The following is a 19,298-nucleotide window of genomic DNA, read 5'->3' on the forward strand; positions in this document are numbered from 1 at the left end:
ATTTGAAGATCGCCTGATCTTTGCTTCAGTTATCTCAAGGCTGGATTACTGTAATGCCCTCTAATATGGGGCTGCTGTTGAAGACATTTTAAAGACAATCTGGGCACTGCAGCTGGTAGAATATGTGGCAGACCATTTGTTATTCGGCAGCAAACGGATGGGACCATGTCACTCCTATTCTGAGGTACTATCAGTGGCCACCAATCAGTTTCTGGGTCCAGTTCATGGTGTTGGTGGTCACCTTTAAAGTCCTTCATGACCTGTGGCCACATACTTGAAGAAATACCTCTCTGTGCAAAAATCACCTCTCTGTCCATGTTCCCATGAGGCAGCTCCATTTTCCTCAGTCTATTATCAGCACCCCCAATGTCTAAGGCATGTTCTCCCATGGCCCCTTTTCTGTGGCTGCTCCACTTCTATGGAACAGTGTCTCAGAAGATGTCAGGGGGTTCCTACCCTCCTGGCTTTCTGGTGAGGTTATAAGACACAGTTATGCCAGAGAGCTTGGGCAAAGCAGAAATACCTGGTTGATGAGAGCATAAGGTGTTTTTAATTTGATTTCTACCATCTTTTTATAACTGTTGTTTTAGTGTTTATTGTTTTATCAAAATGTTTTCATATTGTGGTTAGCCATTTTGGGTCCTGAAATGTCTGGGGGAAAGGCAGGTTTATAAATATTCAAATAAATAAACAAAATATTAGTTTTCACTGTTTTTGTGATATTACTGTGAACTACTCCTGAACATATGAGGCTGGGTACAGGTTTAATTTTAATTTAAAAAGCACTTAGCCTAGATTTACTCCCGTCTTCTTAGAATCTGCTGAGTGACAGTTTTGTGGGGTATTCTGTCGATAAAATAGCTAAGCGCAGTTCTGGTTTGGACTCTGCTTTGGCCATAGAAGTTACTGCAGAAGTGTTCAGAGTCCCCTCTTGTCCAATTTTGCTGGCTGAGTTTCAGTTATTGATGATACCTGTTAATACTGACAACATGGTTGGTATTGTTCAACCTACTATATTGCTACTGGACTTTCCTTTAGTTGAGAAAAGTATTTTATATTCTACCTCCGTGACTGAGGACCTTTCTCCACCTGTATTTTGCCTTGGATTCTGAGTGCATCCTATTCTTCTGTTCTGCATTCCTTCCCGCTTTCACTTCTGGTTTGTGTCAGGGCTTTTTCTTGATTCTGCATTGTTTTACAGGAATCTGCATTCAGACAACTTGCACCACACTGTTACCCTGCAGTTACCAAAACTCCTTTTGCTGCGATTCTTTCTTCTCAACAGCTTTTCAAATCACGAATCCTTTCTAAAGTAGAATTGTTTCTGTGGGTATTTAAGTGCTTCCCACTGCCCCCCCCATTTCTACCTCTCTCTCTTTAGGTTGACACTCCCTCCCCATTCTGTTTTCTTTCCCTCCTTCTCCGAAGACAAAAGAGGATGTGTCCTCCTGCTCAGGCAAACTTTTTAAAAGCCAGAGAGAGCATAAGAAGGAATCAGTAAATATAAAGGACTAGGGGATTCCCTGCTCCCAAATGTGTCAGTCTTGCATGTGTGGGCCTGGATTTCCCCCTCCCTTCCCTTTCTTTTTGCAGAATCATGGAGGGAGGGAGGGGTTGGGTCTGCAGTTAAAAGTTTTGAGATTTGAAAGTTTGGCTTTCTCTTCATCTTAGACAAAGCAGCCAGTTAAGCATTGTGCTCATCGTACAAAGGTTTTCAGTTCAAGCCCTGTGGTGGGCAGGTACAGTTTGCAAAAAAAAAAAAGGCCTTTAATTATTTTTTTAACTAACAACGTTTTAACTCAGGGATGAGTTTATCATTAAATCTGGGTCACTGGTGAATTTTTTTTACTGAACCATGACAGGTATGTGTGTGTGTGTTCTTAGGGCATCAGAGCGACTTCTTGCTTTCCTTTTCTCTTAAAGGTACAGTGTCCTATTCTCCGTTCTCATGCCCCATCAGCAATGTTCACCTAGGATCCTCTTCAGCTCTCCTCCCTCATTGTTTTATTGACTTTTTTTCACTGCTCTACATGCACAGTGGTGCTGGCTGCCTCCAAGCTGGCCGGCCCTGTACTCATTGCTGCCACCCCCCACTGCCTCCCAAAGCCATGGGTGGGTTGGGAGGGGTCTCCCGCCAAGTTCTCCTGAGCAGCCGGGGGACTGTGTGCTGGTGATGCCCAGGTAACCAAAGCAGATCTCTTCCCCCTGGGATCTTCCAGTAGAACAGGTCTCTTGTTGAACTGGATTGATCAAGAGAAGGGGTTTGGGAATTGGGAAGGGTGTACCAAGCCTTCTGGAAACCAAAAGAATTAAAGAACACTCAAAAGAAGTGTACTGAAGTGTCTGGGGAAAACACTGGAACAAAAGCCTCTCAACATAAAGATTAAAGGCACTGTGAAAAGCTTAAGAAACTCTCATTAGCCTGAAACATTAGAACTAAAGTCTGTGCATGTACTGATTTTACCTCAGAGTTATCTCTATTGAGTTACCCCTGTTTTCACCTATGTTGAATAAAATATTTTGTTAATTCGAAATATAAAAACTTCTCGAGTGCCATTTAAGTATATACATTAAAGAGGGCTCCCATTCCTTCCTTCAAATTCCTGGGCCAAGCAAACAACCAAAATATTATACTCTGACAGGGTGGCACAGCCAGAATTCTTCAGGAAACAAGAAAACAGGTATCTAGGGCTGCTCAGTCACAAAAGGGAAAGAAAAATGAAGAAGAGGGAAGTGGACGGGACATCACTGTAGTCATGTTGGTCTGAAGCAACAGAAAAAGCTTTATTCTGAGTATAAAACAATAAAAACAAACTTATTTTGGGTATAAGCTTTCATGTGCAGGCACACTTCTTCAGATATCCGAAGGAGAGTGCATGCACATAAAAGCTTTTACCCAGAATAAAACTTTATTGGTTTTAAAGGTGCTACTGGACTCAAAGTTTATTCTATTCCCTTTCCTTGTTCCACTAGCGCTGTTATGCTGGTAGAAGAAAATCTTTAGATCCATCCCTTCAGCTACCAAGAATATTAACCTAGCAATGGGACTGGCATGGTAAATTATTTGGAAAGGAGGGTCTGAAAGGAAGAAAAAAGATTGGCTGTTGAGAGCATTGGGAAAATGCTCTCTTCATAGCTGTGTTTACTCAGGCTGACCCTGGTCATTAATCACTTCTAGCTCTAAATGTAACCTTTGGCTGAACATTAGAGCTACACAAGTATGTCTTTGGTTTAATAAGTTATCAAAACAAATTAAAAGGCCTACAGTGATGTCACATGTTCCACCAAGTCTATGATTGAGGACACCAACGGTTTGCCAGCAGTCCTGGCCTCCCCGTCTCCTCTCCTCTAGAGAAGGATATGGAAGACTCATCACCATCTGATTAGTTTGATTATTGTTGTTTTTACTGCTTTAATTTTATCTGTTCATATGTATCTACAGTATTTATTATAATTGTATTTATAACTTGTGGTTAACTGCTCTGAGCCCCAAATTGGAGGGAGGGTGGCATATAAATTTGATAAATATATAAGTAAATAATAAAACACTGTTATTTGCAGTTGGTAACAAAATGTTACACAACATAGTAAAAATGGGGAGAAAACTGCCCCCAAACAATGGGCTGGATCCTGTAAGGTGAACAGGGAAGGATGGGTCCACTTTGACCATCAGTGAAGGCTATGTTGGGGATCACAGGACTAAGCATGTACAAAAACCAGGTGGTACAGGGAATGTAGTCTTTTGTGTACATCCTACAGCTTTTGTGTACATCCAGAAGCTGTGATTCACAGATGGAGATCAGACAGGCCAGCTATTTTTCTACACAGTAATCATTGCACAATATTTAGAAGCCTATTGTAACTTAGGTGAATAAATTGAAAATTATGTGTAATGCTAAATAAGTGATTCCATAATCTATAATTTCTAGCACTGGAATTGTACAACAGTGAAATTCATTTCATCTACTTTTAAACTAACAGGGCAAACTATCCCCAGTAAGTTTTATCTACTCCAGAACATGCCCAGAAATTAGGTCCAGTTTTTAGTATTACATTTCCCCAGCATGTCATTCTACGATTCTAAAACTATTAAAAATGAAAAATATTCACTGCATATTCTAGAGGCCACTAGCTAGTTGCAAATCATCAATCATGTGTTTTCTGCAAGGTATTCATTACAGCATAAACATGCAATCGATGTTTAGCATGACCTAACTCATTCTGGCAAAGGGTTTTGCTGTTGTAGTTTAGCTTCCAGGGACATCAAATATCTTTCATTTCTTACCAGCTGTATTCACAACCCTGCTTGCTCGAATTATCCCATGTGGAGTTTCAACTTCCCATGTTCCATCAGATCTAGATTTTAGATTAGTTACTTCAACTGGATAGTTTAACAGAGCACCGTATTTCCTGGCGCCTGCTGCCAAGGCCATAGTGAGCAAATAAGGATCAATATGACCATCTCCAGGATTGTACAAGCCAGCTAAAACCTAAGTGGGTTAAACACAATACAATGAAATCAGCTTTATTCTGTTCATTTCTCATCTTAATTCAACAAAAAATAAGGGAGACAGGAATATTAGAATTTCCTGAATGGTGAATAAGCAGATGTGGGTAATTACTAGGAAAGAAACATTCAGCATCTGCCACAAAAACAAATTAAATGACTGAAGATTTCAAAAATAAATCCAAATGAATATTCCATTATAATTATGCAAATACAGCATTCTTCAGCGTAAAGCATGGGCTGCGATTGGACGCCATTAAAATCAGCAGATGCTTTGATAACTCAGTTCAATAGCAGAAGGATTGAGCCCAAAATTATTTATTTATTAAATATATTTATGCTGTCCTTTCTTTCAGTGAGCTTAAGGAAGTAAAAATAGGTACGCCTCATCAATTGCAAAAAATAAAATAAAGATCTATGTTGGATGAAATGTCAAATAAGTTCCTACATTGAAATGATATACAAGGTAGCTGTGTATGTGAACAGCCATCAGAAAACCTAAAAAGCAAGAAAGCTTTAAATATATCATTTGGATAGGAATATAAGAAAGACCTTTTGGATAAGGCAATATTGCCATTAAATCCAGCATCCTGTTTCCAATTGCAGCCGGCTATACTGTTCCAAGAAGCCCACAAACCTAGTAGAACCATCTTCTTCTTCTTCTGGGTGGCTAGGGAAGGATAAACATGAGGCTCCTTAAATGCCACTATAATACAACATCTCTCAATACAGCTCCTCATAGTGTTCTGTATTTTCCCATCTGAATAACAGGTGACTACTCCTAACCAAAATCTTATGAACTTCCTAACATTTGTAAAACCAGAAGTATGCAAGAAATAATAAATAAAATGCATATCAATTAAGGATACATGCTTTATTCCACCATTTCCTGTCTGCTCTGCCCCGCTTATTATTTTTATTATTTTATTTAATTTATTTAAAATATTTGTATCCAGCCTTACCACCCAATTACAGCTCTCAAGGTGGCAAATAGTTAGCAAACATTAAAACCAACTTACATACATATAAACAACCAAAAACATAAACAGGAAAGTGGGTTAACAGGGGAATATCAAATGAAACCTACTGGCAGAAGATAATACACAGGGACAGACAAATTTCCCTAGGAAGGGAATTCTACAGTTTTGGTGCCACAACCGAGAAGACTATTTCTTGGGTTGCTATATGCCTAGCCTCCGGTACTTAAGCACTTAAAGCAAAGCTGCCGAAGAAGACAATTCATATGGGAGTAGGTGATCCTTAAGGTACGCTGATTCCAAGCTGTACAGGGCTTTAAAAGTCAATATCAACAGCTTAAATTGGGTCCAGAACCAACTGGAAGCCAGTACAGATGAAAGAAGACTGGAGTAATATGGTCTCTAGAACTTGCTTCAGTCAACATTCTAGCTGCAGCATTTTGTACCAACTGAAGTTTCTGGACACCCAACACAGAACACATTGCAGTAATCTAATCTAGACGTTACCAGGGCATACACCACATCATCCAGGAAAGGCTGCAGATGGCTCACCAGCCAAAGCTTATGAAAAGCACTTCTGGCCACCACTGCCATTTACCAGTAGGAGACCTAGGTCCAGCAGCACCCCCAAGCTGTGAACCTCCTCCATTAGGGGGAGCATGACCCATCCAAAACACTTCAATATCCAGGTCAGTCCTTCAAGCCACCAACAGCGCCTTCATATTGCCAGGATTAAGCTTCACTCTATTAACCCTTATCCATCCCAAAACTGCCTCCAGGCACCAATTCAAGCTTTCCACAGCCTCCCTGGGACCTGTTAGAAGCAAGAGACAAAGCTGAAGATCATCCACTTATTGGCAACAGCCCAGTCCAAATCTCTGGACGACTTCACCCTCAGACTTCAGTCTCAGGTAGATGTTTAAAAGCGGGGGCAACAAGATGGAACCTTGCAGGACCCCCTATGCCAGAAGCCAAGGGGCTGAGCAGCAGTCCCCCCAGCTCTGCCTTCTGAAATCTACTTTCCTGGTATGACTGAAACCACCACAAAAAGCTGTCTCCCCCAATCCCAGGCTGGAAAGGCACTCCAGAAGGATACCATGATCAACGGTACTGACAGCTGCTGAGAAGTCAATGAGAATCGACAGGGTAGGACTCCCTCTGTCCATCCCCAGGCCAGGTCATCCACCAGGACATTGATAAAGATAGTTGAGGTCTTGAACAAGCACACACACTATTGGCTGCTGCTGATCTTTCTGCGATAAACTGTCATTTGAGTCCTGATTTGGCACCCAGCATATCCTACAGAACACTGGCCTTAGACATTTTAGCAACTGTAGCTAGACGTCCCACCCCACCTTTCTCACCTGGACTGAAGCACTTTTGTATTTCATTTACACATAGAGCTGGATATTGGATATAGGTTTGTACGCACATGGTTTCCATGGCTGCAGTACATGACAGAAGCTGAACTTCTTCCCACTAACACTTCTTATTCTTCTTTGCTTTTCCACTAGCTTTCTACTGTACACACCGAGTTACATATAAAAATATTTTACATCTAAGATCCAGACCTAATCCAGTACTCACACTTGCCTTACTGACAGAGGTAGCATAATTACCAGCACTTCTTACCCTTTCTAATTGTTTGATAAATGTTCAAAAAATGTTAAAATAGTTTTTACTGCTACATAATAAGCTTTTGATGCGACTTGATCTCTTGTTGCTGCTTGTTTAATGCTTTTGATGTTCATTGTTGTTAATGATGATTTAAAAACAAATAAAAATATATTTTTTTAAAAATTGGATATAGGAAAATGGCACCAACACTAAGATATGCTGCCCATAACAACTACTTCATGTAAAATAGCTGACCCTTCACCTTCATGATTCTTTGTTTCAACTGGAAGGCAAAGCTCCCCTCAAGAGCCATGCTGTGATGTATCACAAAATAACTTTTCGCAAAATTAAAAGAAACTGTTAATCCTAAAATCATGTTCCTTTACATGTATGATACACTTTGCATTCCTTCTAAATAAAACAATTGCATGTCTTTACCTTTTCCATGTTTAATAAAGGGAATAATTCTTGCACTCTCTCTGGCCCAATAAGATATTGTTCTGTTGGGTGCCAACCAGCACGAGACATTTGGTATTTAAGTTCATCCACTCTTGTTGGGGTTGAAGCAATTCTAATACTTCCTGGCTGATGAAACCCCACAGCCTAATAGAAATGGGAAAAGATTATCAGGTTACAAATACAGAATACCTATTTAGCATAACTGCAAAAAACTGTACCTTTAGAACCGTCTACAGAAGTTTATGACAGAAATGTCATAAACAGCATTAATTCTCAAAGATTTGTTTGCATATTTTACACTTCCATTTTGGGAAACACTTTCTTCATATCTTGCAAGGACTGAAACACATTTTCCATTTGATTAGACACATTAGTCTTCGCACTGACACATAAAAAAGAAGCCTGAATGAGCAAGCCCTTCTGTTTTGATTACTAAAGAATTTTTAAAAAAATAAAAGATCAATTTAATAAAAAGCTTTGACCATTAAACATAATTGCCATGTGAACTGTCTCGGTAGCAAATTGCTTAGCCTGCACAATTTAATAGTGTGAGCTGATTGATGGCAGTACTTTGCTTTTCTGGCTGCTCCTCAAGGGAACAGTGACTTGAGTAAGGGGCATCACACATTGACTTTCACCAAGTTTCTCAGCTGATGCCAAAACTCATCTGATCTCTCATTACACTTCAAAACTTGCGATGCAGTGATGAACTTCCTCACTGAGCTTTTTAGTTCCATGTGCTCCTTCATTCTCTGTCAAGGATTTCAGCAACCTTCTAGACACTACTTATAACAATTCCAGAATTAATTGCAGCAGTGGGAGGCATACATTTCCCCATCCCCCCCCACTATTTCCACTTTCATTTTCCTGAAAGCCTTCATAGCCTCTCCCCCTTTCCTGCTTCCTTCTCTCCTAGGGTTGCCAACCTCCAGGTAGTTAGACAAACGTAAAGAAACACCATGTTAGAACAAAACACACTCTACTAATATGCACTTGTGTCTTCATATATTGATTTAAATACAACAGAGACCCTAGTCTATCTTAAACATATTCATATGATACAAAAACCTAAAGAACACGCTTTGCTGTCTTAAGCTGTCCCTCCCCAAGCAACCTCTGCCTAGGAAAACTCTGGCTCAGTTGTGTGGTGACACAGTTCCTTGCCTCATTCTCTCCTGCTCAGCCATTCACCAACCTACATTCTATTTGCCTCCCACCTTCAGCTATATTTACTATTTATTTACTTCATTTATAACCAGCCTTTTTCCACAGTGGGGACCAAAGAAGCACACATTATTCTCCTCTCCTCCTTTTCACCCACATAACAACCCTGTGAGGTAGATTAGTATGTGCAACAAGAAAGGGATTTGAACCTTGTTGTGTAGTGGGTTCGACGCATTGAATGATCAGGAAACAGCGTAATTGTCAGCACATGTTTACTAGTACACAACATAACAAACAAATACCGGCCAGGCGGCCAACTATATACAGTTCCCGTGGACCACCCACAGGTCCTATTGGAGCGTTTAAACTTCCCGCCAAGGTTCCTATTGGTGACCACTTGAGGTTTCAGGATCCTAGTCCCTATTGTCTCTGAGAGCCAAGTTCTGGTATAAGTCGTTGGCGCCTAGTGGCGGTCAGCGGACATAACAAACCTGGAACTTCCAGACCCTACTCTGAAGCTCTAACTGCTATACCACACTGGCTTTCATAGGGTGGCTGCTGTTCAATAGTAGCAAGCAATGAGAGCTAGTTGAGTCATACGAGTGGTACTAAGTCACTTAAAGGTTGCTGCCAGGCCTATGGTTTCCAACCTCCAGGTGGGACCTAGAGATCTCCTAGAATTACACTGAACTCCAGAAAAAAGAGATCTGTCCCTCTGGAACACATGACTGCTTTGGTGGGAGAACTCTATGACATTATATCTGGCTGAGGCCTCTCCCCTCCCCAAACCCCGCTTTCCTTAGAGTCCACCACAAAATCTCCAGGAATTTCCCAACATGGAGCTGGCAACCCTAGCTAGGCCCTGATGGGTCCTCCCTCAAAGCCCAAAATAGGTCTGGAAAGGGCCCTGACCCCTCCTTTTTCCTCACATAAACCTAGCCTGGAATTCTGTGGTAGCCTAGCAACAGCCACTGAGGGAATCCATTGCTTAAAGCTACAGGCACTCTTTTTATCATTTTCCTTTTTTTAAAAAAAAAAACAACCCTTTTTTTGGATTTCACATTTTTTTTCAAACCTGGAGCCTTTTCTTGCCTGTTCACAGCTCCAGTCACTGGATTTTGGCTGACTTTGCTGTTAGAATACAAGATAATATGTGACAGATTGGCTCAGAATTTATTAATGTACAGAAAACTTTTGCAGGAGGGTTTTTTTTTTTTTTTTAAAGGAGCATGTGCTGGATGTAGAAAGACAGTTTGATTGATTGGTTTGCTACATTTTTATCCCACCCTTCCTCCAAGGACAGCACAAACTGGACCCCCTCATCCATTTTACCCTATTAATAACTCTGTGAGGTAGGTTAAGATGAGAGTGTGTTACTGGCACAAGATTACCCAGGAAGCTTCATGGCAGAGGGAGGACTTGAACCTGGGTCTCCCAAAATCTAGTCCACCGCTTTAGCCACTACACCAAAGGTGTCCAACATACGGCGGCCATGGGCCAAATGCTTGACCCTGAGGTGCAACCCACCTGAGATTTTTAACAAAAATGTTTTGAACTGGTTCATGAAACTGGCATTATGAAGAATTACTGACAAGCATCTGCCCTATCCATGTAACTCAGTTAGAAGAGGTATAGAGACTGACAGTTTGTTATAAAAAAAAGTAATGTGTCCAGTGCTCATACTGATTTCCAATCATGTGACCTGGTAGTGAAAAATCTTCGCTGTCCCTGCGCTACACTCAACTGGCTCATTTAGAAAGATGTTGTGTTGCATAACATAGTTCACAAAACCAGTATCAATATATCTGAAGGTATTCACCTGTCCAGTCTCTTCTTCTAACTTCTCATAAAGCTTGATGCTGTAGTGATGAATTTTCTTCAGATTTATTCCAGGATGAAAATACGTTGTCAAACCTGCCTTTCAAAAGAAACCACCAAACAGATAAACATAAGTATAGTTTAAAGAGGTGTAATTTTCTTTTCTTGTTAGGCTAGGGATTGCTATTGTGGCACCTGTGAGCCCCACAGGGCCTGCTAAGGTGTTTCCCGATGTCCACTTGTTTCTTCCTCAAAGCATCTCTTCCCCACTGTGAATACCAACTATACTATACAGAATTTACACCAGTGTAAGCAACCACTGGTATATGCAGGACCATAGGCTTACACTGCTGACAAACTGAGAAGTTATTAGTGTTCCAATTCAAAGTTTCCATTACAAACACAGAAGTGTGCATGCACATGAAAGCTTTTCCTCAGAATAACACTTTGTTGGTCTTAAAGGTGCCAATGGACTCAACCTTTTTTGTTTGTTTGTTTGTTTGCAGTATCATACACTGCTTCTTTATTTACATGTTTTTAGTTACGGAAGCTACTGGACAGAATCTGTCAGTAAATTTTAGTCAAGAAAAGCAAAAAAAAATTAATTGTGGAAAACAGACAAGAACATGCTTAACACATTTGATTTATTTGGAAAGAACTTTGTTCTATTGCTTCAGACCAACACGACAGAATCTTTCTACCTAATGTAATATTTCAGTTCTAATCTAAACAACTGTGTACAACTGGGTTTTAAAAACTGGCCTGTTTCCCAAATTGATGAAGTAATCCCTATAATGATAAGGTGTTATGTAAAATGGGCATATAGGGTAAGGTCAAGACTAAACTGAAGAGCCATGGCCAAATCTGTCACTGACCCTTACAAACAGTGGTGGAAGAGAAGAAGAGTCATTCAGACGACCGCCACAGCACTAATCAAGGAGATTTCCCCCTTTTTGCATTTCCCAATCAAAACCAGCCTATCTGACAGGAAAAGAGATAAGGAAAAGACACTATCAAGGTAACATTTAGTTCACTCTGTACCAGAAATGTTCCTGTGCCACTGTGTTTACCTATCATTTTAGCTGTGCATCCATCTGACCTGTAACTGTACTGCTATCCTAGATACTCTCAGTGATGACAAATTCCTATTACTGCAGAAATGTGTTGAGCAATCCAAGATGGTTGCATCCTTTTCCAGGTACACTGTGTAAGACATGTTGGACAATCCCCCTATATGCCTAGAGAGCCTTTATTGTTCATGTCTTTCCCCACCTGAAACATCCAAAAGGCCACCAGACTGGGAGAGGAAAGCACCTTAACAGTCCTATCCTGGTTAAGGACCCAGATAAGAAAGGTAAGGGAAATCCATGCCTTCTCCTTTTCATGTGCTAGCTATAGGTTCTGGCTTAGTCTACACTTTCTCAGCCCCTTGATTTTATAGGGCCTCTTGTGAGACATCCAGGCAATGCCTCTCCCATTGTCTAAGAAGTCAACTTAGGCTAGGATGGCAAGACTGACAACCAGTGGGAGAAGGACGAGACAGGAGGAACAATGTCAGTGGCACGATGTCACTTCCAGCGAATACCCAGAAGTCAGTTCATGTCACCAGTGTGATTTTGATGTGATACTACAGGAATCAGACAAAACTGAATGGTAAAACCATAGAGTTTTGCCTGAATCTAGAGCATTGCATTGACATTATGCCAGAAATATGACATCACTTCCAGGTGTATGCTAGAAGTTACCTTGTGCCTTTGGTGTGATGTTGCTTTTTAGATCATTTCCCCCCCTCTGCCAGCCCTTGGCACGCTGGTTGCCAATGGAGAAGGAGGACAGGAGGTCTCCCAGTGAAGCACAAGACCTGATGTCCCTAGTGAAGCCCAAGCTACCTGTTATATTTAACTTGTGATCAGGGGTCATTTCCTGCAGGAGCGCACAGGAGCGGAGCTCCGGCAGTAAAGAGCCCAGGGGGTGGGCACATGCAACGAGCCCCACCCCCTGCTCCCAGCAGCCCTCAGTCAGAGTAAGAAGCAGCCAGGTAAATTGCAGAGCCCCCCCCAGCCCCCCGGTCCAAAACAGTCCAGTGGCAACTTTAAGACCAAGCTTTATTCAGATACAAGCTCTCCCTCCTCTGCGAGGACAGATCTGCACGTCCCCCCCACCAATAGCTAGCAATCCAACTGTCCAGTGGAGCCTGAGCAGTGGGTGTCACCTTCTGACACACTTCCAGTTATGTCAGGGTGCGTGGCATATGCAAATAGGTTATGCTAATGAGTTATGCTAATGAGCTCCTGCACCTCTTTTTCTATGAAATGACCCCTGCTTGTTATCACCATGGGGATTTACAGAAATACAACTGCAAGTTCCCCATGGGAACTCAATTCTAAAGCACTGCAAAGGTCTGATTCAGGTCAGGACTGTGGTATGGGGGGGGAGACTCGTCTCTCCACCCCACTTTCCTGACCCAAAACTGCTCAGTGGGCATTAGTTGACTCAGCAGGGGGCTGAGCATGCAAGGCATTCAGTGCAAGCCCAGCCTCCCCTTCTCAGAGAAAACAACACGGGGCCAGTTCAGGGTCAGAAAACAGGAAGGAGAGGAAGTTGGAGCCCCTCACCCCCAAATCAGGGGAGGATATGAATTGGGCCCCCTGTAGCACTCTAGAACTGAGTTCCCACTGGGAGCTTGCAGCTGGCATCCTACTGCAAGTCCCCATGGGGATTACATGTTAAATATAACATGCAATCAGGGCCGGCTTGCTCACTAGGCGCTCGCCTAGAGCGCGCCGGCCCTTAGGGGCGCCAAACTGGCATCCTGCCCCCCCCCCGCCAAAAGCCCTGCAACTTTCTTGACCGGGTGGGACTGCTGCACGCCGCCGGGTCTTTTAGTGCACTCAGAGACACAGCCGTCCTCCTCTTGGAGGAGCAGGAGCCACTGGCCTCCCCACCCCCAGGAATTAGTGATTAGGAGCGCAGACTCTAATCTGGGTGACCCGGGTTGGATTCCCCCACTCCTCCTCCACATGCAGCTGCTGGCGTGGCCTTGGCTCAGTCACAAGTTCTCTCAGAGCTGTTCTCTCAAGGGCAGTCCTCGAAAGAGCTCTCTCAGCCCCACCGACCTCTCAACCTTTCAGATTTTGTGTTGTTCATTCTTCCTAAAATGCATTTATGTTTGAAAACTGGGGGGCGCACAGGGGGGGGTATCCTCGCCTAGTGTGCAAAAAAACCTGGAGCCGGCCCTGCATGCAATTTGGGCCTGAGATTAGAAATTAGTGGCCGCAATTAGCAAATGCCACCATTATAACACACAGCTCAGATACAGATTTTACTGAACAGCATCAAATATGGCATGAGTTCTGACAGCAGCAGGAACAAAGGAATGGGATTGCATTTGCAACCTTTTTTCTTTTTACCATGCAGGACACTTTTACCCTTCACTCACTCTTCCATTATGCTGCCTGCCCTTTCTCCAAGAAGCTCAGGATGGCATCTATGGCTCTCTTCTCTTCCATTTTATGTCAGCGACAACCTTCTGTGCTAGGTTAGCTGGAGAGAAAATGCCTGGTCTGAGGCCCTAACAAATGGGAATTTGAACCAAACGAATACACAACAACAGGGCTTGAAAGGCACATGACAGACAGAGGGAGAACAGATGCAGCTTTCCCCATCATCCCGTCTTCATGCTGGGGACTGCTGTACCTGTGTTACCATGCTCTTCAATTTGCACAGGAGTCCACTGTTAATCAATTATAAGATTAAATGCATTAACTTAAAGGCCAAATGCTTAGGCAGCCACAATGTCCCCCCCCCCACTGAGAGCCTGGAGTTTGAACCTGGGTTCACACACTCTATGCAGTTTAGTTTCATTATCTGAGATTCTTGTTACATTTATGAAGCTTTTACGGTACTTTGTAAATATATACAATGACTATAAACGTGTACCACCTGCATATACATGCTATATAATAGTTGCATCTAGTCCATTTTTTCTACATTAACCACTACTAACTGACACATGATCTGGTATCTTGTGTTACTCTGTAACGGCTGCTGACAACATCTTCTTGGTAACTAGCTATAGTTTACGTAATATGGATCCACTTACTGGCCCTTAATCCCGTCCTGATATTCTGGAGCAGAATGTCTTGCTGGAATATAAATAGGTTGTTTTCTTGTAAGTGCCATGGTCAGTATATGGAAGATACCTTGCTTATTTTTTTCTTTATGAGAGTATATCATCTAATGACAAAACCTGACAATCTTAACAAGACAGAGGTCTAATTAAGAATACACTGTACCATAAATATATTTATTACATTTATATGCCATCTCTCTAGAGGCAACAATGGGAACCTGTCACTTCACATCATGTCACATTCACATTTAAAGCTTTTTATATTGTTGTAATCTTAAAAAGGGCAATGGGGCAGTGCAAAAGCCTGCATGGCTCCAGACTGCTGCCGAGCAGGGTCTCCTGTGTTCATGAGCGGCTGCTCGTGCACACAACTTAAGAGGGAGCACTGGAGGATTGCCAGGAAACGTGTTCACACCCCTGTACACTGACACCCCAGGTACTTGGTTGCTCAGACAGTGGAAGCCAGGGAGAGCCAAAGACAACCATGATGATAGACTATTTTTATGGAATCGATTCAGATGGGTAACTGTGTTGGTCTGAAGCATTAGAACAAAGTTGAGTCCAGTGGACTCAAACTTTATTTTATGGAATAGCTATGAATTAGCTAACAGTCAAATCCTATGCAGAGTTACTCCATTCTAAGCTTATTAAAACCAGTGGGCTTAGAATGCATAAGAACATAACCGTAAAAATCGCATGGAACAAGATCTAGTTTAATATGTTAGAAGCACTTGCTTACTGCATGCCAAGTAGACCCAGCAGTAAGTTCAGATTTTTCCAAAAGAACCACGTCCTTCATGCCTGCCTTGGCCAGATGGTAGGCAAGACTCACACCAACACAGCCGCCTCCAATAATTACAGTGTTTGCTGCATCCTTCCATCTTGCTTCTATAGATGTTGGTTTTTCTTTCCTGAGTAGAACACAGAAATTAGAACATTTGATTCTCCCTCCCCCTTACGAAATTTAACTAACACCACAGGGTACAAATGTTTTACATAAAATTGTCAGCCAGGTTTCCCATCTGCTTGTGTTTCAAGGGACTACTCCTTACATGTTTATTTCAGAAATACTCACAGAAAAGAACAGAAGCACAATAATGGAAGTCTTCTGGTGTCTAGCTTAGTCACCATTAATATGTCATCTTTAAGATATGTACAAGTAGTAGGCTTCTGACGAATAGTGAGAGGTAGGAATAAATAAGGGGGTATCCCTGCCCCAATAATACAAGACCACTGAGCTCCAAGAACAGGTAAACAGCTTCCAGCTGACTTAATCTTAAACCTCAGCAGCCTAGCTTTATAATGTAATTGCCCTATAGCTCAGTTCATCTAGCCTCAAACCTGACTGGCTGAATACAGGACAGTTATTTTTACTTCTTTATGCTGTACAGAGGAGTTGGGGGAAGGGAACACACACTTCATGTCTTCCTGGGTACTATGAAATTTTAAGAGGCTTCACCATTCATTTCAGCCATCCCTCCTGGTTTTCCTTTAGCCAGCAGCAGCAGAAGCAGCAGCAGCAGCAGCAGCAGAAGAGGAGGAGGAGGAGGTTACCAGGCTGGGAAACTTCTGAGTTTTGGGGGTGGAGCCTGGGGAGGACAGGGACCTCACTAGAGTACAATGTCATAGAGTCATAGAGTCCACTCTCTAAAGCATCCATTTTCTCCTGAGAACTGATCTCGGTAGTGTGTCAATGACCTGTAATTTCCTATTTTCAAACCCAATTGGAGGCATTCCAATAATAATGCCCCAATAATACAAGACCACTGAGCTCCAAGAACAGGTAAACAGCTTCCAGCTGACTGAGAGAGCTCTGACAGAAACTGCTTTTTTTCAAGAACAGCTCTTATCAGAGCTACGACTTGCCCAAGGTCATCCAGCCAGGTGCAAGTGGAGGAGTGAGGAATCAAACCCGGTTCTCCCAGATTAGCGTCTCCCAGATTAGACACTTAACCACTACACCAAACTGGCTCTCAAGACAGTAGAAGACAGAGTCAGGATATAGGATGATCTTGACAGGCTGGTAAACTGGGCTAAAACAAATAAAATGAATTTCAATGGGATAACTGAGCCCGCCGAAAGAGGGGAGGGTGGGATATAAATATAATAAATAAATAAATGAAAATAATTGTAAAGTTCTGCATTTAGGTAGGAAAAATCAAATGCATAACTATAGGTTGGGGGGCAGTGTTCCCTCTAAGCTGAATTAGTGTGAGCTAGCTCACATTTTTTGAGCCTCTGGCTCACACGTTTGTCTTAGCTCAGGAAGAATGGCTCCAGAGCAGACTAATTTATGCAGTAGCCAAAATCACTCACTCACAACTTTAATGCCAGTAGCTCACAATGTAGAATTTTTGCTCATAAGACTTCACAGCTTAGAGGTAGCATTGGTTGGGGGAGACTTGTCTTGGCAGTAGTATGTGCGAAAAGGATAAGGGGGTCTTAGTAGACCACAAACTGAACATGAGTCAGCAGTGTGATGCTGTTGCTAAAAAGGCAAATGCAATTTTGGGCTTTAACAACAGAAGTATAGTGTCCAGATCACGCGAAGAGATGGTAACACTTTGCTCTGCTCTGGTTAGACATCACCTGGAGTATTGTGTTCAGTTTTGGGCACCACAATTTAGGAAGAATATAGACAAGCTAGAACATGTCCAGAGGAGGGCAACAATAAACACACACCCACACATCCAAAAATTCTTACAACACCGGCATTAAAGTTGTAAGTGAGCAGTTTGGCTGCTGCATAAACTACTTTGCTCTGGAGCCCTTCTTCCTGAGCTAAGGCAAAAATGTGTGAGCCGGAGGCTAAAAAACTGTGAGCTAGCTCACACTAACTCAGCTTAGAGGGAACACAGGCGGGGGGAGGTATTTGTGAATTTCCTGCATTGTGCAGAGGATTGGACTAGATGACCCCGGAGGTCCCTTTCAAGTCTATGATTCTATGATTCTAAGTCTCATGAAATACCATCCGACTTTACCTTTTTATTATTTGATGCTACTAATGCCTCGCCATCACTACACGATTTGTACTAGCACTTTATGTTGTGTTTTTTATATTATATTATATTGTTTTAACTGTTTGATAAATTTTATGCAAGCCACCCTGAGCCTGCTTCGGCAAAGAGGGTGGAATATAAATTAAATAAGTTTCATGGGCCTCACAGGATGACCCCAGTAATTTGTCCCCCTTAGTTCTCCCTTCTCTCAGCAACTTTGCAAATGAGAACAACTTGAGTCTGTTTCCCACTGTTAAAACTCCAAACTAAGTAGCCTGCTAATGTAAGAAGAGACCATGAAGCTGCCTTATACTAAATCAGACCATTAATCTATCAAGGTCAGTCTACTCTGACTAGCAGCAGCTCTCCGGGCTCTCAGGCACAGGTTTTCATAACACCCCATTCTTTTACCTCAGGGGTGGCCAAACTGTGGCTCGGGAGCTGCATGCAGCTCTTTCACACATTGTGTGGCTCCCTGCAGGGCGGCTGGGGAAGTGAAGGGAAGACATGCCTCCCTAATCTGTCTTCCCTTCAGCAGCCAGTGTTCCCCTCCCTGAGCAGGCTTGGGGCAGGGGGGGGGCAGAGAAAGAAAGCAACTTTAACTGTAAATGTGTTCTTGAAGCCCCCCCCCACCAGCCGGCTTAGAGAAGGCATTTGTCTCTTTAAACCCCTTCTCCAAGCCAAGCCGGCTGGTGTGGGGGGATGGGTGGGGATTGAAGAATACATTTAAAGTTAATGTTTCTTTCTTTCCATCTCTCCCTTCCTAACTCCCCATTTATTTGCTTTCTTTCCACCTTGCTCTCTTTGTTACTCCCCCTCCCCCATTTATTTGCTTTCTTTCTTTTCACCTTTTTCTCTCTCTCTGCCTTCCTTCCTTTCTCTCTCTCTTCCTTCCTCCCCCTCTCTCCTCTGCTTTGTTTCCATTTCTGTCTCTTTCTCTCTCTCTCCTTCTTTCTTTCCACCTTTTTCATTCTTTCCACCTTTCTCTTTCTCCCTTCCTTCCTCTCCTTCTCCCCATCTCTTTTCTTTCTTTTTCTCTTTCTCTCCTTCTTTCTCTCTCTCTTCCTTCCTTCCTCCCCCTCTATTTGCTTTCTTTGTTTCTCTCTTTCCCCCTTCCTCCCTCCCTCTCCCATCTATTTGCTTTCTTCCCACCTTCCTTTCTCTTTTTCTCCCTCCCCCCTCCCGTTCTCTCTTCCTTCGTTCCTTCCCCCTTCCCCATCTATTTGCTTTCTTTGTTTCTCTTGCTTTCTCTTTCTCTTCCCACCTCTTTCATTCTTTCTTTCTACTGCTCTCCCTTTCTGTCTCCTTTAGACAAATAAATATTACTAGCAAACAAATAAATATCATTATCAATATCTGTTTTTACCCCTTTTCTGTCATGGGCATGGATGAGGATGAGCTGACAGAGCCTGCAGAAACCACAGCTGGCCCCTCTGAAGCAGCAGGTGAGGACAGCTGGCAAGTAACAGCAGTCTTCACACCTGGCCCAGATAAGAAGGGAGAACTGCAAGCTGAAAGTCCTCCTGACTCACCCCCATGTGTGACTCGCTTAAGGGAGCAACTGCGACAAAACCTAGTAACCAGGCGAAGAGAGGCCAGGCTACAAGGGAGACGCTCAGCCAGCC

The 19,298-nt window shown here is 42.7% G+C and overlaps 1 protein-coding gene across 1 annotated transcript in view; it reads right to left on the reverse strand.

Moving 5' to 3' along the window:
* DMGDH (dimethylglycine dehydrogenase) overlaps positions 1-19,298 on the reverse strand; it is a 61,607-nt gene that overhangs the window by 40,850 nt on the left and 1,459 nt on the right. The window contains exons 2-5 of the mRNA XM_015419604.1: positions 15,414-15,585; positions 10,544-10,642; positions 7,540-7,704; positions 4,286-4,490 (exon numbers count right to left, since the gene is read on the reverse strand). Coding sequence (XP_015275090.1) covers positions 4,286-4,490; positions 7,540-7,704; positions 10,544-10,642; positions 15,414-15,585 — 641 coding nt within the window. The remainder of the gene's footprint in view (positions 1-4,285; positions 4,491-7,539; positions 7,705-10,543; positions 10,643-15,413; positions 15,586-19,298) is intronic.

The sequence above is a fragment of the Gekko japonicus genome, unplaced genomic scaffold, assembly GCF_001447785.1.
Source record: "Gekko japonicus isolate JY-2015 unplaced genomic scaffold, Gekko_japonicus_V1.1 scaffold206, whole genome shotgun sequence".
NCBI lineage: Eukaryota > Metazoa > Chordata > Lepidosauria > Squamata > Gekkonidae > Gekko > Gekko japonicus.